Source organism: Podarcis cretensis (assembly GCF_951804945.1).
Source record: "Podarcis cretensis genome assembly, chromosome: 11".
Taxonomy (NCBI): Eukaryota; Metazoa; Chordata; class Lepidosauria; order Squamata; family Lacertidae; genus Podarcis; species Podarcis cretensis.
Window position 1 is genome coordinate 35591527 of NC_137180.1, and position 26987 is coordinate 35618513.

Here is a 26987-nt window from a genome sequence, read left to right on the forward strand (position 1 = left end):
TCCCAATATATAATGAAATAGATCAGGGGTGGGGAACCTCCTTGACTCTGGGAACCAGATCCTTATCAGGATCAGTCTTAGAGGCCAAATTTGACAGGTGGGCAGGCTGTATTGCTCCTAGGAGGCTGGGGAATGTGTTATGAATCCCCTGGGCTACCACTGGATAGGCAAGTAAAGGTTTTAGGTCACATTGAAGGGGACGTACCAAGGCAGATATTTGTAAGCTGAAATATAATTTAAAATTATTATTTTGTAGTTACTATTCTTTAGCTAAATAGCAATATTTCATAAGTATGAATATAGCAACAGTAGAGCACTGTAAACCAGCTGCTCCATATCTATGCTTTTGGACCACCACCTTTTCCACATTTTACGCTCGCATAAAAAGCCAGCTTGCCTGCTGCTGCTTTGGTATTGCATCCTTGTTCTTCAGTTTATGTCACAAGCTATCCAGAGTCTTTGTTTAACGGTCTTTGTTGCATTTAGCTATGATAGGTAACGTAATAGCTTTCCAACTTTAACGATATAACTTCAGAAGTTCTTTGGTTGTATGAGAATGTACACATGGCCTCTAGCTATTTGTATTTGTTCGGTTTACTTTCTTGTCAAGTCTCGTTAGGACATTTAACATGGTTAGCTTGAGGTCAAGCATAACAAAAGCTTCGTGATTCTAAACAACTAGTGCTAAGGTATTGAACCGTGTGATGCCACTCTTTCTGTTTTTAAATCATGTTGCTTTATAAAAGCAAAATGTGCAAGTTCTTGAAAGAGAAACTGTCTAAAGAATCTGGATGAATATTTTCTGATGCATTTTTCTGGTTTCTATTATGAAATTGGTATTTGTTGAGAAATTTGTAATCCTAAGAGAGAGAACTTGTTTTGCAATGTATAAAAAGTGTAAAATTGCTAATCTTCAGGGAAAGGACATAAGCATAATTAATGGGTCTATAATAAAGCTGTCACGTGATTGCCTTACCCATTAAACATTCTGTGTAAACTAATGTCAGTTGGCATAGCTCTGTCTGTTCTTGACCAAAAATTACTATTACGATGCAGTAGAAGAAATTGCTTTTCACATTGAGGTTCTACAAGCAGTAGATGCAAGAGTGATTCTTGCTTCTGCTTTTCTGGGATAATGTGAAGTAGGTATAACTTGCATCCACATTTTGTTGCTTCTCTGAATCAGAATCAGAATCCGATTGCTTCTCTGAACCTGCCAATGCACCCAGAGTTTATTACACCTGTAAAATTTCAGGGCATTGTGATGGTGCATTGGCATTTTCATTATGAGAGCCTCACATCCAGGGGGTCGGCAACCTGCAGCCCATGTGCCACAAGTGGTCCATGGGGGTCATTTAAACGGCCCATGAGCTGCCCCCCAACCGAGCCGCCCACTCAGCGAGCCCCCCTGTGCTGCACTAAACCGGCACAGCACGGAGCAGGGACTCACTTCCATGGCACTGGAAATCACGTGTGCAGAAGCTGAAAATCGCATCTGCACAGACGCAGGCACCAGAAATCACGCGATCCAGCCCACAGAGCGATCTCCGCAGGCGTGAACAGGCCCAGGTCCATCTGTACATACTCAAACCTAAATTGAGAGGCTTTGGGGGTTACAGGTTATCTTACTCTGTATTACTCTATATTAGCTTAATTCTATATTAGCTTAATTTCACCCATTCTAAACCCTAAATGAAGTTTTTAAAATGTATTTAAAATTTCCTTCAGAAGGTTGAATAGCATGCATAAAAATAGTAAAGCAGTGTAAAATAGCAAATACTATATTACGTCTAAAAGGGGTCAGGGCTTCCTGAATGTCAAGATGAAAGAAAAGTAATTGAAAATGCCATTTGTGCTGCTATCATGTGCACTTAATTGGGAATGAATCCCATAGAGAAGCCATCTGTTCCTGGTGCACACCTTGATTTAGCATTGCTGTTAAGAGCAACATATGAAAATGCCATAACTGTGACTGGTAAGTTGTAACAAACCAGTGCTGATCTTGCAACAGAGTTGTAGGTTTCTGGCTGCTGGCAGTAGTCTATACCAGGTACAATACTGGAACAATAATCAAAGGCTGCAATGTAGTCTGTCAAGGTTATGAAAGCAGGAATAATAGGTCATAAATTCTTTCTGGAGTATGTAATTCCTATGCTTGATTGGTCAGCTATCTCTTGTTTTAAGTGTTATAAGGGGGAAATAGCTTCACTAATGTGGTATATTGTATCTAATTCGGTGGACAGTGTTTTGGACATAGATTTCAAGAGTATCTTTTTTCTCCAGACTCTCTAGCTAGGTTTATCTCCCAATTTTGATTCCCCAATTGTACAAAATGAACTGTGAATGTTATAAGACTTGTAAAGTACCAAATTAAGAGTGCTGTAACCTGATTCCTCTGAACTCGTGGCTTGAAGTTCTGATGACATAAGCACTGCTGCTTTCATAAACAGGTTTAAAGATAATCAACACTACATTATGCTTGCTTTGACATTTATTGGAAAAAATATTTTGATAGTGATGGTCACCTAATAAGTTACCTGTTTACTTTCCAGAACATTCCGGATGTTGATGATGAAGGTTATAGCATTAAACCAGAAGCTAGTCAGAATATCCTTTTATTGTAATGCTTAATTATTAACCTAGAGCATGAGCCCTGCTGGATCCATGTCAAAGGCCAGTCTAGTCCAGCATTTTGTTCATGTAGTAGCTAACCAGATGCCTAAGAGATGCTTCAGATCACAAGCAAGAGAATGCTTGATAGCATTCTCTTGCTTGTGATCTGAAGCAACTGCTACTCAAGGCACCCTGCTACTTGATACTGCAGCCATTGTGACTAGTGGCCACTGATAACCTTATCTTCCATAAATTTATCTAATCTCCTGTTAAATCCATCCCAGTTTCCTGTGTATCCCACCATTATGGTTCATTGAATAACCCTGCTTTTTCCACAATCTGCATGTTATCTTGTTTTCTAAACTAGAAAGCCACAAATGTTGTAACCTTTCCTCATAGGGAAGTTGCTCCAGCCTCTGCATAATTTTGGTTGCCTTGGCTGTGTACAATCTCTTCACAAAGCTTTATGAATATGTAAAGGACTAATATCAGTGATTTTTGTGGGTCTTAAAAACCCTGTTTAGCAACTTATTAACTTGCAGTTGTTCTGTGTTTGTGTGTATGCATAGAGCAGTGCTATTAGTCATTATGTGATTAACTTCATGACGTTCACCTTAACTGCAAATAACATACCAAAGAGAACCACTTCTATTCTTCAAGTGATTCTGACTCTGAAGATGATGAACCAAGGAAGTTCCATGTGGAAATTAAGCCTGTACAGGCAAATAGTAGTTCTCATTATACAATGCCTTCACTGGATGAATTAAAAGAATCAATAGGGAACATCACACTTTCACCAGCTATATCTGTAAGTAAACTGAGCACAATATTTAGTATATCAGGCACAGTCGGTAAATAGTACTTTAAAACTAACCATTTTAGCACAAATGTAGAATATCTCAATTGCCTATTTTTAATAAGTTATGGATTTCAAATGATAAAAGGATGAATTTTGGAATGTGGTATACCAGGTCTTTGGAGCAAGAGCAGAAACGCTGCCTGTGTATATATGGAGTTAAGGGAGTACATATGAGGTTAACATAGAGCCACTTTTTTATTAGCAAGAGCCTCATTATTCAGAAACAAACACCCCAGCCCAGCTTTTGAAGCTATATTCTGAACATATTATGTTATATTCTAATTGTAATCATATATGCTGAAGTCAGATTTTTAGTTTAGAGAGAGTTCTTTGTGCGTGTTAGAATTACAATATTTTTGGCATGGTCCTACCCCATGCCAGTCAAGGTAGGCGAATACATTTTATTGGATTCCTATATTCCATCTTAACTGTCTTTAGAAAAGTGAGAAACGATCAGGTTCCATCCTACAGTGCAACCTGTCACATAACATTATTCGTAACTACAGTTTGCATTTTACATGGATAAATATGTCCCTGGCTGACTCTACAAATTTATCTTCCCCAGACTATATCTGCCTCGGGTGTATGAATCCAGCAAACTATTTCATCTGTGCTTTGGCTTTTTCTGTACTGGAGTGTCTGCTGCTATTATGAGATGGAGTCTGTTTCTCAAAAGGCTAGGGAGAAGGGTTTAAAACAGTGTTTCTCTAACTTGGGTCCCCAGCTGTTGTTGGCCTACAATTCCCATCATCCCTAGGTAGCGGAACCAATGATCAGGGATGATGGAAGTTGTAGTCCCACAACTGTAGGGAACCAAATTTGAGAAACACTGGTTTAAAATAAAACATTTCTGTTCAGGGAAGTTTTTAATATGTGACATTTTAGTGTATTTTTCATCTTTGTTGGAAGCCGCCCAGAGTGGCTGGGGATACCCAGCCAGATGGGCGGGGTACAAATAATAAATTATTATTATTATTATTATTATTATTATTATTATTCAGTACACATCCATTTTAACTATTTGTGTGTCAAATCTGAGCTTTTTCTAGTTTTTTTGTGTTGTTTTCTTTGTGTAAAGGTCATTCTAGATCAGGGGTTGTCAACCTGTTCCCTACTGCCCACCAGTGGGCATTTCAGGATTCTAGGTGGGCAGTAGGGGGTTCTACGGCACAAGCTGAATCCTCCTTCCATTGAGCACTGGTAGGCAGTAAGGAAATTTTACCATCAAGAAAGATGCATTAGTGGGCAGTAGGTATAAAAAAGTTGACTACCCCTGTTCTAGATCAACGGTTGGGCTCTAATACCCATCAGCATGGCTACTGGTTGGGTGATGGGACTTGTAGTCCAACATCATCAGAGGGCCATAAGTTAGCACACACACCCAGCTCTAGATAAAGATGGATACAAATATACAACTAGTGATTCAGTATTTTGGTATTTGAGATCTCCAATAAACAGTTGGTACCATTCAGACCAGGGACAGGGGTGGCGCTGAGGGTAAAACCTCAGCGCCTAGGACTTGCCGATCGCATGGTCGGCGGTTTGAATCCCTGTGGCGGAGTGAGCTCCCATCGTTCGGTCCCAGCTCCTGCCCACCTAGCAGTTCAAAAGCACCCTTAAGTGCAAGTAGATAAATAGGTACCGCTTTATAGCGGGAAGGTAAACGGCGTTTCCGTGTGCTGCTCTGGTGCCGGTTCGCCGGAGCAGCGTCGTCACGCTGGCCACGTGACCCGGAAGTGTCTGCGGACAGCGCTGGCTCCCGGCCTCTAGAGTGAGATGAGCGCACAACCCTAGAGTCTGTCAAGACTGGCCCGTACGGGCAGGGGTACCTTTACCTTTTTTTACTATTCAGACCACACCATCAGGATTCTTGCCTTTTTCTTTAAAATGTTAAAATTATATTTTACAGTTAGGCTTTTTTATTACATTAACGTTATGGCTTGATGCTTCAGGATTTAAAGCTGTGGGGAGGGGAATACAGTAGTACATTTAACTTGCACCAAATCATATGTAATTATGTTTTCCCTATTTTATTTTGTATGCTGACATCAGAGACATAGTCCTGTAAGTATTAAATTATATTTACCATAGTTTACTTCTAATTAAAACTTAGCCATGTGGGCTGGTGATTGTTTTGAGTGTGTGCCTACATGTGTTTCATGGTGGTGAACTTCAAGCTTGCTTTTTTGCTGCACTTCCAAGACACTTAGAAGCGTTAGAGGCAATTGGCCCCTGACCTTATACTGTGTGAGGTCAGGGGCAAGGGGACAAGTGGCCGCCTCTTGTGGAGCAGTGTGGTCCCCATGACAATCATCTGAATTGGGGCACTATGTCAATTTCATATGAGCAGCTTTTTAAAAAAACAAAAACAAAAAACTGCATTTTGCTTCCCTTGCTGCTCTTGATCAGTAATTTACTTCCATATCAGCCCAACACAGATTTCTCAGGGTGGCTTCACAATTTGACGCCTAAGCAGAAGCCATTTGAAGCTGCTCCCACATGGCTACTAATGTGCACACAGGTTATTTCAAGAAAATTCAGAGTAGCAGCTGCTTGGCTTTAAAAACATCTGCCAACAGTATTCAGTCTTGGTCATAAAGAAAAAAAGGAAGAGGACCAACTTAAGTGGCATAAAGTATTGGCTTGCAATAGAGAGCAGTCATCACATTGCAGCAGTTTTAGGCAATCTGCATAGAATGGGATGGCCATATCATGAAAAGCCACCATCGGTTAATTTTACCACAGATTGCAAACTTAATCTCCAGAAGATCTACCCGATATTTCACTACCTGTCTCTACCATTTACTTTGCCTGTTAGAGGTACTAAGCCTAATAGCTAGTGGTGGCTTTGGAATTTATCTCCAACTGCCAACTCTTTAGTTTAGGAAGAAAATATTTGTTCACTAAGCATTGTTCATTTTTGTTATTTTTCATCTAGGCACAAATGAACCGGAATTCATCCAGTAAGTGTGTATGAACTGCTGACCATCATCTGGTTTTTCTTATGTTTATATTGGACTTCAACTTCCTGTTCATGAAATCATGCCTGTATAAATTGTTTCTTGTAAATGAAAAGTTGTATGTGGTGGGATATCAGGGAGTCCTAAATCAAGGCTTGTTTTTTTCCTGCTGCCATGTTAATGACTTTAATGACAATTCACTCCCCTGCCCTCACCCACAGAATGCAAAAGTCTGCCTACATTTGGTAATTGTCCAAAACAGATATATATGTCCATAATAAAATTGATTAATAAAATGACTGTGTGATATTAGATGGTTTTAATGGAACTCTTAAAGAATCCGACAGTAGAAACTGTACCACACATTAAAGCTTAGTGCTTGCATCCTGGCTTTAGGGTCAGGCTTTAGGTTGCAGTCCAACTCCCCTTGGTGCCAGGCTTGTGGAGAAAATGGATTTGGTGGAGATATTCCTTCAGGCACCCCTGCCAGCCTCCACCCACAGAGTAACTGCTGGCATGGAGCTCTTCATTCCATTTGCTGGATGGGCAGAAGTACTGTGGGATCCCCTGGGGCAGTACCTCACAGCTCCAAAACAAGGGTGTTCCAAGGTGGGGTTAGCCCATGCTGGGATCTACTTGATCCTTAGCCTCACTGATGTCACTTGATGGCATCTGACCCAATATAGGCCCAGTTGCTGCTCCTTTGCCTTCTCTCCCAGGCAGAACAAGTGATGAAGCTGTGGTGATGGCTCTGTTACTCACCATGCCCCGCTGCTGCTCAACCAGGATTTGGATTGTCCTGTAAGCTATTTCTAATAGCACTTCCAACTTTAAAAAAGGAATAATATATTTGTCCTGTTAATCTTTTCTAAAACCTTATAGGATATGGTGACAGTTTGTACATGCTGATAAAAGAACTAGCCTTCGTTGGAGCAATGTGTATAAAATATGTGACAAAGCTCTTCTCCTGTGTGCTGGTGGTGCTCAAAGAAGACTTATCTAGCTTTGCCCTAAAAGGAAAAACATTAGAGAGTTGTGATCTCACAGCTTTTTAATTTTGGAGCAGGGCATTCAGAATCAGGACTGAAGCCTGAGAAACTACAGATTAATCCCCCATGCTATTTTCAGCTGCTATTTCCCATTAGGGAGATCATACAAGTACACTAGTTCCTTAATGGGGTGAGTAGGAGGTAGGGAAGGACATGGGTGGCGCTGTGGTCTAAACTGCAGAGCCTAGGGCTTGCCAATCAGAAGGCAGGCAGTTTGAATCCCTGCGATGGGGTGAGCTCCCGTTGCTTGGTCCCTGCTCCTGCCAACCTAGCAGTTCGAAAGCACGTCAAAGTGCAAGTAGATAAATAGGTACCGCTCCAGCGGAAAGGCATTTCTGTGCGCTGCTCTGGTTCGCCGGAAGCGGCTTAGTCATGCTGGCCACATGACCCAGAAGCTGTACGCCAGCTCCCTCGGCCAATCAAGCGAGATGAGCGCCGCAACCCCAGAGTCGTCTGTGACTGGACCTAATGGTCGGGGTCCCTTTACCTTTACCTTTAGGAGCTAGGGAACCTTTGCAGTTGGCAGTTTGCCACATGACAGAGTGATCTACATGTTCCCATATAGAAGTGACTTCCATATAGGAATTTGTCAGGTATTAGTTACTTGAATACTAAAAGTTACTTTGTCAGCACTGTGTATATATGTGCTTAATTGTAAAAACATGTCTCTTTCTAGATTTGCTTAAGGTTTAATTACCTATTAAATACTTACTGATTTAATACAAGTTATTAACCTTTAACTGCAAAGACAGGTTTGTACCCCAAATTTCCTTCTGAACATGTTCACAAATCAGGGTTTTCCCACAAGCCTGTTACCAATGCACCTCTGAAAATCCGTTTTTGAGAGCTGGAAGTCTCTTGAGAATGGTGCAGGCGGCTATAGATGGAGAAAAGTTGCAAAAATCAACCATCTTCTTACATTAGAAGAGCAAATTAGAATCCAGGCCATAGTTTGAGAAGAATATTGTAATGCCTGTATCTTACAGTAAAACTATTTTGAGATCAGCATCTTGCAAAGCTCGCTTCCTATTTATTTTTCTATTCATATCCTGTTTTTTTTAAAAATTGGGGTCTTCAAAGAGGCTCTCAACATTTATAAAATGCATTGGAAACATTAAAAGCTATACAACTGATTCCGTTTAAGCAGGCATTTGATGTCCTTCCACACCCATGTCCTTCCTGGATTCCTTCTCACACAGCAATTTTTGTTATAAACACTTTTGGCAAAAGCAAAAGTTTCATACTGTGATGCATTTCCACTTCATGTCAGTGTTTGAGTTGTTTTGTATTGCATTTTTGCCATTTAAAACATTACTTTTATAAAGCTGGCTGATTTTGTTAATTAAATGTCATGGCTTTCAATTATCATAATATCTTTTAGGTGAAGAATTAACAAAATCAAAGCTTTCTGCTTCATCTAATGAGTAAGTTTCACATTAGACATTTATTTTTATTTGAAGAGTCACTGAATATTAGGTTTGAAGGGCTTTCTCCCTGCCCCCCGCCCCCCAGATTCCTGTGTCCAGTGTTCAGTTCTTATGTGACAGTTTAGGTGTGGGCTGCTTGGGACTCCAAAAGATGAATTTATTTATTTATTTATTTATCCTTCACTTTGGCTGCTTACCTGACTCTCCTTTTAATTTGTGCTCATATCATATGATACATAGTATTTCCAGAATAAAACAAGATGAAAATTTGATAATTACCTGTAGCATAAATATGATGTACATAGCTTTGCATCTGAAAATTTATGTATGATCTGCCAGAAGAATATAAATCACTTTCTTGCTGTCATAAGCCAAAATATTTTTGTTATCCATAAGTAAAAAAAAAAATTGCCTTAAAGTCAACCTAAATTCTACAAGGCCATATTGGAAAAAATAATAGCATGGTTGCAGACCAAGGCCAAAAAGAATCAATTAACTTGCTAGCCATACATGATTCCATCCCCACCCTGAAGTGCTGCTCTTATGCAGTCTTAAAGCTCAATCAGGAACCTTTAGAAGCTGCCATTATATAGGAAGTTCTTCAGTGGAGTGCTAAACAGATTGCTTTGTCAGTGCAAGCTTTTCTGCTTGTCTGAGGGAATGAACTGCCCTCTCCTCCCCCCATGCATTGTTTCGGGAGTTCTCCTGCCCCCCTGAGTAAATTTGGGGGTACAGGGGACACATAGTGGAAGCAGGGGAAAGCCCAATTGTACAAATGGAACTGGGGGAGGCAGTTAGTTGAATCTGGCCCATAGTTATTGTGTGTATTTTGTTGTATCTGAATCAGAAGGTTTTTTTAAGTCAAATAAAACAGATTTGTGACAGAATTTGATTCAGATGCTTACAGAAGAGGTTTCATTCCATCCGCCTTTTCCAAATAAAAAAATATAGTATAGCAAATTTCAATATGTCCTCATTATGCACCATGTTTTTCTTTACTTTAAAAAAATAATTTAATCATTGTTTGGTCAACAGTTGTTTAATCTTATATTACAAACACACAAGTTCCCAAAGTGGTTTATGGCACATAAAATAGAAACATCAATAGCAAAAGTAACATTGGCATGTCAAACAATTGACAGTTTCAGGGACAATGTCTATGATAATTCAATAGACCATTAAACAGTAACCCAGCAGCTCAAAGCAGCTGTAGGAGTGCACAGATGTAAAATTAGATTAAGGCTACAGTATTCACCCGACTAAGCTGGCAGTAAACCCCACTGAATTCAGTAGGGCTTATTTATGAGTAGAAATAGTTAGGATTGCATTATTAATTAGCCAAGTTCTCAAAAATGGCAACAATGGATTAAAAGCTATAAGAATGGTAATACTTTATATTGATTTAAAAAACCACTAGTATTCTCCCTTTCAACATTTGTAAGGGAATAGTTTCTGGTGTAAAATATTTAAGTATGCATTATTATTATTTTAATATGCATATGCAGCTTCAACTGTTAGTTCAGTTCTAAAAACATACCTGGTATGATTTATATTCATTTTATGATGACTTATAGGAAGGGGAACAATGACCTCCTGGCATGGGATCCACTCTTTAGGAATTCTGGTGATTCAGCTTCCCTGACTTCAACAATGTCTTCATCTTCATCAGGTAGGTTTATTATTAACAGAGAAAAGCCTGTGGAAGTGCCCCTTTTTCCATTGGAAAACTTTAATGACAAATGTGCAATGTAAATAGGATTTTCAAACCTAGTCACAGTAATGTCAACTTACATATGATTTCTAAAAAAGAAAATGCTGATCAAGAACACGCAGATCCCACTTACTGTATTTTTCGCTCTATAACACGCACCGGACCGTAACACGCACATAGTTTTTAGAGGAGGAGAACAAGAAAAAAATATTCTAAATGAAACAGTGGATGTATGATTTTTGTGGTTCATGCTGTGGCCATAGACATGTGATCTGACGGTGAGTTTGGGGTAGTCCAGTGCAAAAATCCTGAGGATCCATGTGGATCCGTGCTTTGTAACCATGTTTTAAGTGGGGAGGAAGGAAAAGCACTCAAGGGACAAGGAGCACGCGTGGGGTGTGTGGAGAAGGAGCTTTTCGGGGAGCTGAGCGGGGAGGAAAAGAGCACTGTTGCTTTAAAGGTATACTTAAGGTATTTGCCCTGTGCCTGGGGTTTTTTCCATTTAACAGTTTGCAGCCTGTTCCTTCCGCTCCTTGTTTTGAGGCAGAATAGATTTGAGCAAGTGAGGAGGACTTGGATTGCAGGGGATTTGCCATTAGCTGTGTAAAAGCGCTCCTCCTTGCAGCCTTCTACTTTGTTTGTACACATGGCTACTGGTATCAGTGATAAGCAGCCACCAACAGCAATAGAATGGAGCACAAAAAACCGATAGGGGTACTAGGACCCAGACAATGCTCAAATCTATCCTGCCTGAAAACAGCTGAGAAGCGGGGGATTTGCCTAGTTTTCCCCTCTCCCTCATCCCGTGCCCTCCCCAGCCTTTTTTTTTACTTCCTGGTTTTCACTGCGCTCGTGGCTGAGAGCTCCAGGTTGGGGTTTTTTTGCTGCTGGTTGCTTAAATTTTTTCCTTCCTGATCCAAGCCCTCCTGTGCCCTGCTGTCCCTCTGCAGCCTCACTGCTCCATTCAGAGAGTGCGTGGACCTTTGCTAGCTGAGGCTGCAGCAGCTGTTGCTGGCTACTTTAAAAGCGCCTGCTGGCTTTGAGCCGCCTGCCTCCTCCAAGCTCGCTATGGCTCCCGTCTGTCCCTCCTCCCGTGTAAGCGGCTATTGCCTGCTTTGCTGCCATGGCTCTCCTTCCCTCCCTCCTCCCCGGCTTCTCCAAGCCGTAGGTCGCTTTAAAGCAAGCAAAGCGAGAGCCTCGTAGCGTGTAAGCGGCTCTCGCTTTGCTTACTTTCATTTTTTTTAAATTTCTCTTTATTAATTTTCATACACACATATACACACATATGTACAGAAAATAAATTCTTCACGGAAAAAAAACAATAATAAGAACAACATAACTTAATAATAAGAAAACAACAACAACAATAAAACAAAGACAAACATGTAAGTTATTGACTTCCCTCCACCTCAGTTTTGGGTTATGTAATACATTTCCCCCACAGTTTTTCTTTAAAACTTTTGTATGTCGAAGGGTGCTTTGCTTACTTTCAGAGAGCCCCTCCTCCTGGCTGTAAAGCAAGCAAAGCTAGAGCTGTGCAAAGCCCTGCAAGCGGCTCCCACTTTGCTTGACTGACTCAGATCCAGTGCATTCGCTCTGTAACACGCACAGGCATTTTCCCTTACTTTCTAGGAGCAAAAAAGTGCATGTTTTGGAGCGAAAATTACAGTACTGAACACAATGTGTTCCCTGGAAAGTATTTGCATAACGAATCCATGATTTCTATTGATTCCTAGGGGAACATTTCTAATCTGGGATTTTTCTGATCTCTCTTACCACTTTTTCAATGTTTTTTTTTTTTAAAATGACTGTAGCCAAACAGAGTGCATGATGGGCATAAAGCCGAATAAACATTTTGATTTGTAGCCAAACAGAGACAAAGAGAAAAAATGATTTGTCCAATCTTTCCTCCCCTGATTTGTCCAATCTCCTTCTCTCCCTCCCTGCATGGTTTCTGCCTGAAAATGGTTCCAGCTCCCCACCCCTCAAGTACCAGTGATACACACCAGGTCACCCCATTCATTCATGATCAGATCATGCATCAGCCTGGTTTTATTACAGACAGTAATGAAGATGCTGCTTCTTGAGTCTTGCTCTCCCGGCTTCAGCAAAAGGAACTCAAAGCCTCCAGAGCGCAGCGGGACCTCCCGCTGTGCTCCAGAGGCTTCAGGCAGCTGAAGCCTCTGGGCACTGACCCCTCTGGGCACTGCCCCCTCTCGCTCTCCAGGCTTCAGTGAAAGCAACGCGAAGCCTTCAAAGCGCGGAGGGAGCGCTCCCTCTGCGCTTCAGATTCTTCGCGTTGCTATTGCTGAAGCCAAGGAGCCTGCATTCGCTCCATAGGATGCACATACATTCCCCCTTAATTTTTGGAGGAAGGAAAATGTGTCCTACAGAGCAAAAAATACGGTACTTTCTAGTGCTGCTTTTTAGAGTAGTATTCATACTATTGTTACTACTTGACCACCAATGTTGTGGTCAGTACTGTTGAACTGTTTAGTCCAGTAGTTTCTATGTTTAAATTAGTTTTCTATTCCAATAATTAGTGTACTAGAATATTTTATTGCTGTTTGTAAATGTAAATTCTATAGAAATATATTAATCTTTACTATTGCCTTCCAGCAAGACCAACTACCCCTCTTTCTGTAGGTACCTTAGTGCCTCCTCCAAGACCAGCTTCTAGACCAAAGTTGACTCCAGGGAAACTCAGTGGAATTAATGAAATTGTAAGAGCAGTGCAACTTGCCTTAAGTTATATTTATCTCTCAGTGTAGCTTTTCCCACTTAACTTTTGCATGTATTCATGCTTTTGCATTTTGTTTTCAAGCCAAGGCCATTCAGCCCTCCTTTGACCTCCAATTCCAGCCCACCTCCTTCAGCTCCTTTGGCACGTGCAGAGAGTTCCTCCTCAATATCATCTTCTGCTTCATTAAGTGCAGCAAATACACCTACAGTTGGTAAGGAAGTCTATCAGTGATTCCCTGCGTAGTATCTAATTCTAAAACTTTTTTAGCCTTTGAAAAATGGATATAAAAGCTATTTATAAATCCTTTATAAGAGATGTGAAAGAATTTGTTTAGGAATAAAGGGGCTACTCCAAAAAGGGTCTATTCACTAGGCATGCATGCATGCACACCACACACACATTGCAAACATGCAATGACAGATTCATTTTAACAGGATTTTAGACTTTAAACATAGGTGATCTATATTTTTCTACAAGTGGGATATCTGCATGATAAAGCCTATAAGGTACTGATAAGTTTCTTTTTGGGGAGAATACTTATTTTCATAGGTGAAGTTTTTCTCCCTCTGCGAAAAAGACTTTTTAAAATAGCTAATTATTAAATTGGTTGTCTGGTGCTGTTCATGATAACAAGCAATTATCCAAACAGATTTATCTGGATTGATTTTCAAAGGTATTTAAGATGCAGCATTTGACAAATCTGACCTTGCTCTCTTAAAAATCATTGTATCAGCTGAATGGAAAACATTTTTAATGTGTTCACCAGCAGTATGTATAATGTTCAGCTGTTGTCTGGGGGTCATGTTAGCTGTCTTATAACTTCTGCCTCTTGCTTCAGGCCAAGAGAAAGGAACTTATGCAGCTTCCTTCCTTCCTTTTTCTCCTTCTGTTGGTTGGTTACAAGTCGCTTTGGGTTGCCTTGGGCAAGATGTAATAAATAATAATAATAATAATATTTACCTAATTTATTTTTGTAAGTAACATATTTAAAGAAATTCCTTCTTCTTTTTCATCACCATCTTCCTAAGTAATCTTTTTAAAAGTTACAGAACATATAGAATTACCTGGCATTTATTCTGTTTTATACGTTATTGTAAGAAACGTTCAAAAACAAAGCCGTATTCACAGTGTGGGGATTACAATGCCCAGCTGGCTTTGCCCCCTGCTGTTCTGGTGCCAGGCCTGTCAGCATATGGGCCCTGTATACATGGTCTCTACCCCTCAAAGCTGTCTGTGTGAGGGAAGAGTGTTGAGCAGATTGGGCCTACAAAGCCTTATTTCCAAGGAGCAAAGAGGGCCAGTAGGTGTTGTTTCAGTCTTCCACCACACATAGATATTATGTCACCTGCATTACTCTGAAACATTTTGTTGCTGTAGAACTACATGGTTTCTTGTTTTTTCCAAAGTGGAAAAAATGATGTGAATATCTTACTTTAAAGTGGGCAAGGAAAAGTTACTTTTCTGCAGTCATTGTAGAGGAAATGGAAATAATTGACATTAATTGGTGGAGTCCTTTTGTTAAATATAGACTTGTCATCTATATTAAATTGTTGATATGATGTTATACATGCATGCATGCATGCACAGTTATTTACTTCCATAAAACCTAGTGCAATATCTTAAAATCTGCATCATCTAATATTTGTACTTTAGTATTAAGTCTTACATTAATAATTAATGCCTTTTGAAATTCATAGCTGAAATAATCCATCTTTGAAGTTGCTAACATGATAGGAAATGACATCAATAAACTCTCTGCATTCTAGGTATTTCACGTGGCCCTAGCCCTGTCAGCCTCGGAAACCAGGACACTTTGCCTGTTGCAGTGGCCCTTACTGAGTCTGTTAATGCCTACTTCAAAGGAGCAGATCCCACAAAGTTAGTGAGACATTTGTTTTGAATTTTATATCTTGCATTAAAAAAACAGATTAAGTTTTTTGTTTTGTTTTTTACTTTGGAAAAAATAACGGAACTTCAGAAATGAAATTCTAATGTGTATTGTCCAGTGTCTATTTGGATAAATATACTGCTGGTAAAAGTATGGATTATGTTGTTAGATAACTATTGAATGTCATTCAATACCTGCATCAGACTTGGTTTTCATTTTTATTTATGAATGATTCTTAGGGTAATATTAAGCTGTGACTTCCAACTTGTACATCAGACTTCTGCTTATGCAAACAGGTCTCCCTTTTGTCTCTTTCCCTCTGTAGCCCCAAAAATTTGCTCCATAAGGTTGGGGCACCTACTGAAGTAGCTGGGGAATAGATGAGGAGACAGGTAGCTCCCAAGAGGAGATGAAAAGTATCACATCTACTGGTGTGGCATTGGATCTCACTGTTAATGGGAACAAAGTCTACCCAGTACCATATTTATATACCACTTTTCTACATAAAAAGGCATAAAAGCTAACAATGTATAAGAGCACATAAGAAGCCATTTCAGAGCCTAGATATAGTATTTATTACCTGTTTCTGAAAGGCAACAAGTTAGGTAAGTTGTCCTCTTGAGGGAGGGAATTTTACACTTCTGGAGCTATCACAGAGAAAGTCTAGCTCCCAACTGGAGATGGTCTAGCATCCAAAAAAGACTTCAAGCAATATTTCACTGGTTGACCATAATTGGAGTCATGAAGCATTCCAAAGGTACTCAGAACTTGTGCTGTATGTTTAGAACTTTCTGCTGAAATCTCTCCTAGTTCTAAAATTGCATTATAAATGAGCAATCTTAGTAAATTTGTATGCTAACTAATACTGTACTTTTTTACAGTTAGATTGTTATAACAACAGACATGTTTTTACTAAATGTAGCATGCATCCTATAGTGTGTTGTAAAAGTAATGCTTGTAATTTTACATCTTTATTTTAGATGTATTGTGAAAATCACTGGTGATATGACAGTCTCATTCCCAAGTGGAATTATTAAAGTCTTCACCAGCAATCCATCTCCAGCTGTGCTCTGCTTCAGGGTAAAAAACACAAGCAAACTAGAGCAGGTTCTTCCAAATGCACAACTTGTATACAGGTTTTGTATTTTTTTATCTAATAGTAAACTATCTAATCTATAAATGTGCTTTGTTGCATTATTATCTTTTTATACATTCTGTCATGCTGAAACCCTGTTCACCCTGCAAATATGCTTTGGTAACTTGCATTGTATATTTTATGCTTGTTGTCTTTTTCAACATCTTCATTCCAATTCTAGTGTTACTTTTAGAGATTTAATAAACTTGCAAGTTTCCATTAGAGCTCACTTAGAACAAATTACTGAAATAACCTAATTTTAAACCATAAAACATTTTTTGTAGTACCATGATTCACAGCTCCTTAAAAAGGTCCCCCACCCTCCGCCAGGTTCACCACGCAGAGTCCACATTGCATGCACACACAAGACATAGAAACAATTCCCAGAGGGGTAATTCATAGAGCAGTAGTGAGTCCATGGTGTCTGAGAACTGGATGAATGCTAAATGAATGGTGGTGCTAAAGAAATGCATAGCAGCAGTGTTAATTAACCATAATGTCCACAGCAGTAGGGCACTATTTCATGGGTAACAGGAATGTCTTCCCACCTCCTAACTATGATGGTATTCCTTACCCCATGAAGCTAGTTGCATTTCCTCATATGGTTTGATATTACAAACAGATTACATAGCATACTTCGTTTCCTCAAAGCAAGCATCTAATGCTTTTTGTGATTTATTTTATTTTATTTACATTATTTTTCAAAACATATTAAGCTCCTTCATTTGAGGAAGGATTTAATCCAGTTTTGAAACATGTGTTAGAGAATAGTTCAGACATCACTCATCACATCAAACTGGAAAACTAAAACTGTATCACTTGTAAACGTTTAGGTACAATCTTAACTTGTTGTTGATTTGTGCCTGTGTGCCATCATAAGGATATGTGTCATGAGTCCCCATAGGTGTTTGGCTTGCAGGTTGAAAGTATGGCAATACATTCTCTTATCAGAATTCTTTGATTCCCAGGCATTATGGAAATCTGAGGGTTGCTCTGCAATTTACTAGCTTCGTGCAGGCTCAGGATATGCCATATATCTTCAGGATTCCTTTTTAAACAATTGGCCGTACACAACACACAGAGTACCTCATTCATTCCTGAGAAACTACAGCCTTCATTTTGGGTTTACATATGGATTACACTGGTCTCTTAATCACAGTCACCTAATTATGTTCTGAGCCACTGAATAAAAAGTTGATTTCTTTACTCAGTACAGAACATGTTCACTGTGGGCAGCTGCTCAAGCTGGACAGAAACTGCTGTGTAATAGACACATAAGAGAGTGATTAAGGCTACTGTCTTAGACCAGCTGTCTCTCTTACTGGACAACATGAATTTTCCCCAGGATATGCTGTTTGTGTGTTTAAAACTAGCGTGCTTTCTTTTACAGGGTTATACATAAATATAATTTGTGCAACATTTATTATGAAGTAAATTAAATTCATCCTGGGTTGCTCCTGTCTGTGTGTTACAGTGGAAGTAGACTTTTAGCTACTTCATATAGCACCCACTGTGTAAAAATGCAAAATTGAGTATAAAATTGTAGAGGTAGTGTATTGCAACATTTTTACCATCATACTTTATTCATTTACTTACATACTGCTTTTTATTTATACATCATAAAGCAGTTCACAATATGCATTAAGAAATAACAGTTGAACTTTCCAGATAGTCATATAATTTCAGCAGCTACAGAAGCCAAAGAATTTACATATAGGGTGCTGAGGCAGAGAATGTGTGAAATGCCAAGTTCTTCTAGTTATATATGGGCAGAGGGGAAGTGAAACCAGAAACTTCCGAATTGTAATTTAGCCTCTCTGCTGCAGGAAAACATGAGCAGAGACAAAGTCACTATTCTGCAAATATGCAAGAGTTCATTTAGTTTTAATTGGTGGGTTCCATAGCAGCTCCCATTTGTCTGTGATCTTCTGCAAAGGTATAAAACAGTTCTTCTGTGTGTGCTGCGGACCCTTTAGATCCAACCCCCATCCATAGAAGTAGTTTTAAAAGATGGTTAAAAACTTTGTATTCCTTGTTTTGCAAAACATTTCCAATATGTAAGAAATCTAAAACCTGTGTTTTCACCAACTTTTTGTGCACAGTGATCCATCACAAAGCGATTCCAATGTAAGAGATTTTTGGATGGACATGCAAGCTGTTACAGTCTACCTCAAGAAGCTATCGGAACAGAATCCTTCGGCTTCTTACTATAATGTAGATGTTCTAAAATATCAGGTAACTTTTTATTTTTTACTTTACTAACACCACACTATAGCTTGGCCTTGCATCTGACTGCAAAAAAAGCAATTGACTCTTCCCTTGATTAATTTGTTCAGACTGTTTTTCCTCACAGTATTTATCAAAACATTCTGGTATTTTCTTTTTAGGGCTCATATATGATAACCTAATACTTCTGATCTTGGCTGTTGTCCTAGCTGCAACGTGCTGTTTGTTGCCTTTTTTTGCCCAGATGGGTTCAAAGATCAGAACGAATATTTTGCAGTACTGAAAGACACATCTTGGAGCCAAGAGTTCATAACTTCAGTCTGTGCCTTTATCATCTAAAAGTATTTCCTGGCAACGTAGCCATTTTTAGGACTTTTTATAGTAATGTGGTTAATTTATACGTATTAAGTGTAAAGTTTCTGATTAAGTATATTTTGCAGAACACAGCACAAAATTGAAACTTTATAGTTTTCATTATTGGACCTAAAAGTCATTATTTGATTACTTTCAAAGGTATCTTCAAATGGCATCCAATCTACACCTCTGAATCTTGCTACGTACTGGAAGTGCAATAGTAACACTACTGATGTAAGAGTCGATTACAAATACAACCCGGCCTCTATGGCAGTGCCAACTATGCTTTCTAATATACAGGTCATGGTACCGGTTGATGGAGGTGTAATGAATATGCAGTCACTTCCTCCAGCAAAATGGTAATTTTTTAAAAAATATATTATTATTATTTTACTGCTGATACTACATGGAATTCATTCAACTATGCTGCTGCTGCAGTGTTACATCTGAAACACTGTGAAAAGCAATCCTTTTACTTTTAAATTTTTCACACCATGGTACTGATATTAGGGGTGCTGTACATCTCCTGAAAGATAATACACAGAAAACTAGGTTTTCTGCTTTAGTACAAACCTTCAACAAAACAATGACATTTTCAAGATATTTTAGACTACAAAGTTAATTTCTTGTTCTGCCCGGCATCTAGCATATTTTTGTTACATAAAAAGAAAAACGTAAAATTAATGAAAATATTTAAATATTTATTTATTTAAGCAATATATATCCTTCTATGATTGTCTCTTATCAGTTTACAGGCATACAATACCAAAAAAAGTACAAATCAATTTAAACTATAAAATCAAACTTCAATTAAAATGCCTGCTGGAATTAAAAAGAGAAGTCATCAGTAGGCACTGAACTTTCAAAAGGAAGCCAGCCTGTATGACCTTTACCTGGAAGGGAGTTCTATAAAAATTTGCCATTAGGCTGCAGTCCATTAACCAGACTTTACTTCTTAACAGGAATTCAGAGCAGATGAAAGCTTTATGGAAATTATCTAGTATTTCAGAAAAATCAGAAAATGGAGGTAAGAAAGTATTTTTAAAAAATTAAAGTTAACCAGTATATATTTCTTGTTTATCTTTTATTTCAAATTTAACAAGTAAGCAGTGGTAAAGTGATGCACACTTAATGGTGTGTCTGGTATATAGATAGTTTTATACATTTTCCACATTTTTATATGTATTATATATTTATATTAGTGTATTTACATGTCTTGGGGGGGGCCCTTCAGGTGGAAAAAGATGCCTACTAATGTATTTCTGTGACGCGGGTGACGTTGTGGTCTAAACCACTGAGCCTCTTGGGCTTTCCGATCAGAAGGTCGGCTGTTTGAATCCCCGTGACAGGGTGAGCTCCCGTTGCTCGGTCCCAGCTCCTGCCAACCTAGCAGTTCGAAAGCACGTCAAAGTACAAGTAGATAAATAGGTGCCGCTCCGGCGGGAAGGTAAACGGCGTTTCTGTGCACTGCTCTGGTTTGCCAGAAGCGGCTTAGTCATGCTGGCCACATGACCCGGAAAGCTGTCTGTGGACAAACACCGGCTCCCTCGGCCTATAGAGTGAGATGAGCGTCGCAACCCCAGAGCCATCCGCAACTGGACTTAATGGTCAGGGGTCCTTTTACCTTTTAATTTATTTCTTTTGTTCAAAATGTATCTCTTTTGTTCGAAAGGCACTTTTATGATTTACCTTCAAAAATAAATTCAACTATATATTTGCAGTTTTAAAGTTGGCCTTGGATATTATTGTTGCTTTAATCATCAAAATAGCAATGAGAAATAGTGGTTTTGCCTATTTATCCTAAACTCAATGAAAGGAAACCATGGATAAGTTTAAATGAGTGAGTGTGCAAGCGCAGGGTGTGAAAATGTGGTCACTTCCTCCTCTAGTCCTTCTACCACACTACCTGGACCTAGGTCAGGTGATCAGTGCAGTCAGTGAGCCCCAAGTGCCAATTGCTCCTTTGCAGCTGTGTCTTAACCATCCCACATTTGACATCACATTACATCAGATGTAGAGCAAGTGGATGTGGTTTGAGGGAAATGCCATTGCAAGCCACATTAGAAGTCCTACTGGGCCTAAATAGGTCCATGGACTGAAGGTTCCCCACTGTAGCTGTTGACTTTTTATGTGCTGAAATGTACATGCCTGTATTATTGACTTATCAAGGTATCCTCCAAATTATTTCCCATCCAGCTAAATGTTGCATTACAAACCAAGTCCTTAATTATTATTAACTTTGTGTGTGTTTTTCCCCTGAATAGGCTCTGGCTCCCTCAGAGCCAAATTTGACCTTTCAGAAGGACCCAGTAAGCCAGCAACACTTGCAGTGCAATTTATCAGTGAAGGAAGCACACTTTCAGGAGTAGACGTTGAACTAGTAGGCACTGGCTATCGGCTTTCCCTACTTAAGAAGAGATTTGCCACTGGTAAGAAGCATAATCATAATAGGGCATACATTTCTTACTTTTTTAAATCATCAGTGGGATGTGGTTAATGCAGTACCAGTTTGCCCTTGCATGGAAGTCAAACATACTTCCTGAAAGTACACTGTGACTCACTGTGGTTCTGCTACACTCAGAACCATGAGTGCAAAGGGGAAACGTTTTTCTGTAATGTAGTAGACTCAGGAGAGTTTCCCCTGTCAGTCACAGTGCTTTGACACGAATCTCCCCTTCACATTTTACAACATTTACAATGGCAAATACCAGTGTATGTTCTGCAAACATATCTGTTGAGAAAAGTGTGTGGAAAAAACCGAAGTTCTGTACTGACTTGACATCTTGGAATATAAGCAACTGAGTGCTCTAACATATACAATTCAAACATTGAAAACAGTGCCACCATTTTTGGCTGGCTGTGTTAGCCAACCAGAAATTATGATTGCCTGTCCCTGTCTCTCCCCCTTGTTGGCTTGCTCCCTCTTTGCCTTTCCTGTAAGTAAGGCTGGCAAAAGGCTTGCTGCTTTGGTTGAAGTTCCAGGTTTGGGGAGAAGAGTGGAGCTTGTGTCACCAGAGCACAGAAACCTATTTGCTATGGCCAGTGGAAATGTGAAAGCATACTGTATTTCACTGCATACTAGTCGCCACCATGTAATAGTCACACACCCCTTTTTTGGACCCCAAAATTGGTCCCAGAGCATTCCCTGCGCAATAGTTGCAGAGGTAATTCTGAGGCAAGCTGGGAGTAGGCAGTGAGGGCCGCAGTCCAGGCCCTCACTGGCTTGCCAGCTAGAGGAGACAAGGCAAGGCAAGGCAAAGCCAGGCCCGGGCTGCTACTGCTGCCACTGCCACTAGTGCCGCCACCTTGGACTTGCCAAGAAGGGGAAGCAGCGGGCGGGCAAACATCTCCACTGCCCATCCACCACCTTCCTCCGCCTCTGCATGAGTGAATAGCCTTGAGAGACCCAGGAAGAAAGAACTCTTAACAATGACTGAAGCCGCCACCTCTCCCAACAGAGCTTCGCGCTGGGAGAAGGCAAAATCCAGCGGAAAGGGTGAAGTCTGTGCCTTTTGGTTTGTATTGCAACAGTGCCCTGTTAAGAAAACCGGAGTCCATAGCATGTTGTTGCTTCTTACCATAATTCACCTCGTAATGGACGCATCCCCCTTTTTTGGAAGGGAAAATTTGGTACCAAAAATGTGACCATTACACGGCAAAATACGGTAATTTAAAAATATAGCCTTAGTTCAAGAATCAATAAATCATTTATTGTGTTTGACTAAAAGCCATTACAAATTCAATTATAGATCCACAAGTCAATTAAAACCTGTTAAAAGAAATACAGAGATATACATCAATTTACAATAAGTCACATTAATGAATCGCCTGCACAGTCTACAGCATTGTATTTTATATAGCTAGCATATTTTAGCAGCTTTAGCAAATAGGGCTGTTTTGTATGTGACAAGTGGATCTTAGTTGTTATCTTTAAATAGAAGAAAATTGTTTGTAAATAATTAGTATAACTGTTTTTCACTTTATTGAAAAGGTATAAACTACAAAAGCTTTTTCTGTCTTTCAGGTCGATATATGGCAGATTGCTGATGAGCCAGTGTGGGGGAAATGAGTTCTCTCAATGAATAGAAATTCACTATTTTACTACCTTTCCAACACTATTTTAACATGCATTTATTTTTTAAAAAATGTGTTGCTTAGTTTTTGAGTCTTATATCCAACAAAAATGCACTTTCCAAAATAAGTCATTTAAAACAAACTCTCTATTTTATTAGCACTGAAGTGAACAACACTATCTGTAGGTGGCCAGCTGAAATACTGGGAAACAAGATTACGCAAATGCTTAATACTTATGTAGCCTCAAAGCCAAAATAGTAGTCATTTCTGGTATTTAAAAGGTGTGGTGCTTTGTGATACCAAAAGCAACCACATTATTTTAGCTTTCTATAAATATTACTGAAGTATACTTTTTTCAGTTTCAATATTGCCATTTCATTTAAAAAAGTGGCAAAGTAATTTTTGTTTCATTCTTGTATATTCATGTGCCATATCTGGTTAGAGATACATATACAAAATAACTTGATTTTCATATACCATATATAATTAAGTGTATATTATTTTATAAAAGATGGTTTTAAAAATGTAAAGTGCAATTTTTTAAAAAAAATTGCAACAGACAACAGATATTTACTTCTGCCATTAGTTAACTTTATGGGAGTTGTAATTTTTAATTAATGCTGTAGATTAATTTATTTTTATATGGAATGTGTAACATTTGTGCCTTTTTAAAACTGTGCCTATCAAAATGTCTATATGCCTCATTTCTTTTTTTCAATGTCTAGATCTTCCATACAGAAAAGCTGATGTTTTTTCTGTGTAATATGTACAACTACATAATTCCCTAAAGCAGGGATTTGGAAGGGAAACTTCAAATAACTCTAAAACAGCCGCTAAAATATTACATTGCTTCCTTGTGGGTTGAATGCAATAAATGCAGCCACTGTAAAGGGAACTGCTTGACTTTTATATATTCACAGAAAAACAACTTGATATCAAAATTAAACTTCAGTATCACCAAAGATGTGTAAAATCCTGAAGGTGTGTTAAATAAGTTTAAAACAATTTATACAAGAATAATTATAGCATTCCCTTTTGCTAACTATAAAGTTTTGAAGTTTCAAGTACTTTCAAAGGTGACATGAATGTAAATGTAGTAGCTTTAGAGAAGTAATATTTTTCAATGTTTATTTTGAGCAGAACAAAAATTGTCATTCATGCTAATTTCAACAAAATTGATAAACTTAAAAATTGATAAACTTAGCATTTGAATGTTTGGATTCATCACTTTTTAAACACAGTGGCTCTAAACATCAACAGAAGTGATCTAGTGGGATCATTTTTAGCACAAATTCATACTTTTAAAGCTTGCTATGTATTGTGTTGTTAAGAACTTGTTAAATCCTGAAATAAAAAGTTAAGGGGGTATGGAATTCTGTGCACTTCTGAATTGCAGTGTCTAGGGGGGGAAATAATTAAATATAAAAATGCTTATAAAATCAGTATTGGATTGACCAGTCAGCTTTATATATAAACTGTAGATACATAATGCTCTTAGCCACAAATTTTGGAGAATGGGAACACACTATAAAGGCTGCAACTAGTGGCAAGTGCATATGTTAATGCACATGTTACATATATTTCAAAGGAATTTATATTCAAGCTGAGCCAAGTATCCTGTCCTCCCCTCTCCCCCACTTTAATCTCCTGCAAAAGGAGACAGAATATCAGAGATTTTGGGGAGACAGGAACAAAATTTAGGAACTTCTGGCTGGAGGATGGGCTTGCGTTACAAAGTGGCTGAAGGTTTTTTTCATTTTTAACAAACAGAAAAATAAACTGTTTACTGCCATTTCAAGTGGTGTTACCCTGAGCAGTGTTCCTTTTGAAATTAGAAACAGAATGTCCTGTAAGAATGACACACTGTCATGACATAGTGTTGTTCCCAGCAGCACTCTTGGAAGGAAAAGAGGTGTCTGTCACCATTGGTCAATGATACAGCAGAGTTTCCATGGGGTGTTCTGTCCCTAATTTCAAAGGGAAGGCTGCCAAGCTGCTGAAGGCAACCCAGTTGCCTCTTGAACTGGCAGCAAAGCTTCCCCCCTTTAAAATAAAAATAAAAATGCCACCTTCCCTTTAACGGTAATCCCACACCACATACCCAAGATTCTTTGATTTCACCCATTCTCTGAAGACCAGATTAACCTTGGGTGGGAGTCGTCCCCCACTGCCCTGCCTCCAAAATGCTGAAAAAACTCTGGGCTGAATATTTTGGCCTAGTCATATTTTATACATTCATAACTAAGTGTAGGGTTGCAGTCAAAAGATTTATAGAGAATTAGTTTGCTTTTTAAACATTTTGATTGTTTTATCAAATCTTAACTGGGATTTCATTGCAGCAATATATATTGGATTTTCATATTTAAAAATGTTAGTCTTTACTGAATTATTACTAGAATTTTTAAACTAAAATTGGCATAAATTGGCATTTCAAAAGGTACAGTCTTTTACCAGAATCTTAATTGTAATCTGCTAATGCAATCAAAACTGCTTGAACAGTTTAATCCTTACTATTGAAATTCAGTTTATTTTGTTTTTCATTATTAATCATGTATTATTTCTAAATTTGTGCAAAAGCTAAGTTTCAGCACTTTTAATCTAGCCTTAATACCAAGTGTTCTCAAACATACATTCGCAAAGAGTGCAGGTTACAATTTTGAAGCCATACAAGTTTATTAGCATATTTGTAAAGAACTCTAGAAATTGTATAAAACCACAAATATCTGAAAAACTGCATGTAGCAAGCTGGATCTTGCTTCTTTATAAAAGTGATCCGTTTTATAGCTGCCTCTTGAGAGAATTTGTAAACACAACTCTAAAGGGTTTTAGGTTTGTATGAACTGTAAATTAGAGCAATATAAATCTCCTAGAAAAATTGTAAATACATCTGATCTTTCACAAAATGTAAAAAATATTGCACCCCATAATAAACATATAATATATAACTTATAAATTGACTCTGCTGTTTATATGCTATCTCAGGTCAAGGACAGTCTTCTCACAGAAAATGTGTTGGTTTTTCAAACAAAGGAAATACTTTTAACATGTTTGTATTTTATTAAAGCATGTGGTACAATAGGTTTTTTTTCCCTTTTCTTTTAAATGATACCTAAATGCTACCTAGCAGCCTCCTATGGGCAGATGGTTCTATTTTTCTGTAGGGGGTCATTGGACAGAAAAACTTCATGGGATCTTTGTACCATTTTTGTTTTTAAAAACTCAAGGGATTTGGCAGAAGGAAGCAATGGTTTAGAGTAGGTCCTATGCCAAAAGCAGTCTGTCTTTCCACTTAACAGAAAATGGTTTGGTTTTCTACTTCCTTTCCTCCCATACAAGAAAGTTGTGGGAATGGAGGGTAAGGTATTTAACATAACATTGCACAGTGTATCCTGTCTCGGAAAATTCAGGCACCATAGGATGATATGGGTGTGCATTCTTAGACACAAACACACATATGCACCACACACGTACACTCTTGCACTTATGCCGCCATTTTCAGGAGACCAGGTGCTTTGCTAGAACCAAAAAAAGAGGGTGTGTTTGGAAACATAACAAGCAGAGCTACAGTAATTAATCAAAGATCCCATCATCAGTTTTAAATGTGCCCTGATTTTAAAGACAGCATTCCTCTTCCTTCTCCTAAATGGGTGCCTGCTATTTCCTTCCGCTTCCTATTAGTAAGGGGAGGAATTAGATGGAAACCTTGTGTGCTTTCACAGGCCAGCACCATTACTGGTGCTCACCACTTGGAGAAGTCAGGCAGGAAGAAGGATGATTTATCTGCTCCACTGCTATGACAAGCCACCATACTGAGTAATTCCCAAAGAGGCAGTAAGACTGCCATTCTGCAGATTTCTTTTGGAGGAAGTCCCATTGAACCAGCAAGACTTATGATTGATTGGATCTAGAAAGCAAGTTCTTTTTCTTCAGAATCCTTGGGCTATGTAG

The 26987-nt window shown here is 38.7% G+C and overlaps 1 protein-coding gene across 1 annotated transcript in view; it reads left to right on the plus strand.

Annotated features, from left to right (window-relative positions):
• FCHO2 (FCH and mu domain containing endocytic adaptor 2) overlaps positions 1 to 24412 on the plus strand; it is a 64868-nt gene extending 40456 nt beyond the window's left edge. Inside the window, exons 12-26 of the mRNA XM_079995442.1 lie at positions 2553 to 2607; positions 3243 to 3421; positions 5525 to 5536; positions 6411 to 6435; positions 8863 to 8905; positions 10483 to 10577; positions 13239 to 13342; positions 13444 to 13573; positions 15129 to 15240; positions 16231 to 16386; positions 18488 to 18620; positions 19125 to 19324; positions 19928 to 19992; positions 21230 to 21394; positions 22990 to 24412. Of these exons, the coding sequence (XP_079851568.1) occupies positions 2553 to 2607; positions 3243 to 3421; positions 5525 to 5536; positions 6411 to 6435; positions 8863 to 8905; positions 10483 to 10577; positions 13239 to 13342; positions 13444 to 13573; positions 15129 to 15240; positions 16231 to 16386; positions 18488 to 18620; positions 19125 to 19324; positions 19928 to 19992; positions 21230 to 21394; positions 22990 to 23012 (1497 nt within the window). The 3' untranslated portion in view covers positions 23013 to 24412. The remainder of the gene's footprint in view (positions 1 to 2552; positions 2608 to 3242; positions 3422 to 5524; positions 5537 to 6410; positions 6436 to 8862; positions 8906 to 10482; positions 10578 to 13238; positions 13343 to 13443; positions 13574 to 15128; positions 15241 to 16230; positions 16387 to 18487; positions 18621 to 19124; positions 19325 to 19927; positions 19993 to 21229; positions 21395 to 22989) is intronic.
• The last annotated feature ends 2575 nt before the right edge of the window (positions 24413 to 26987 follow it).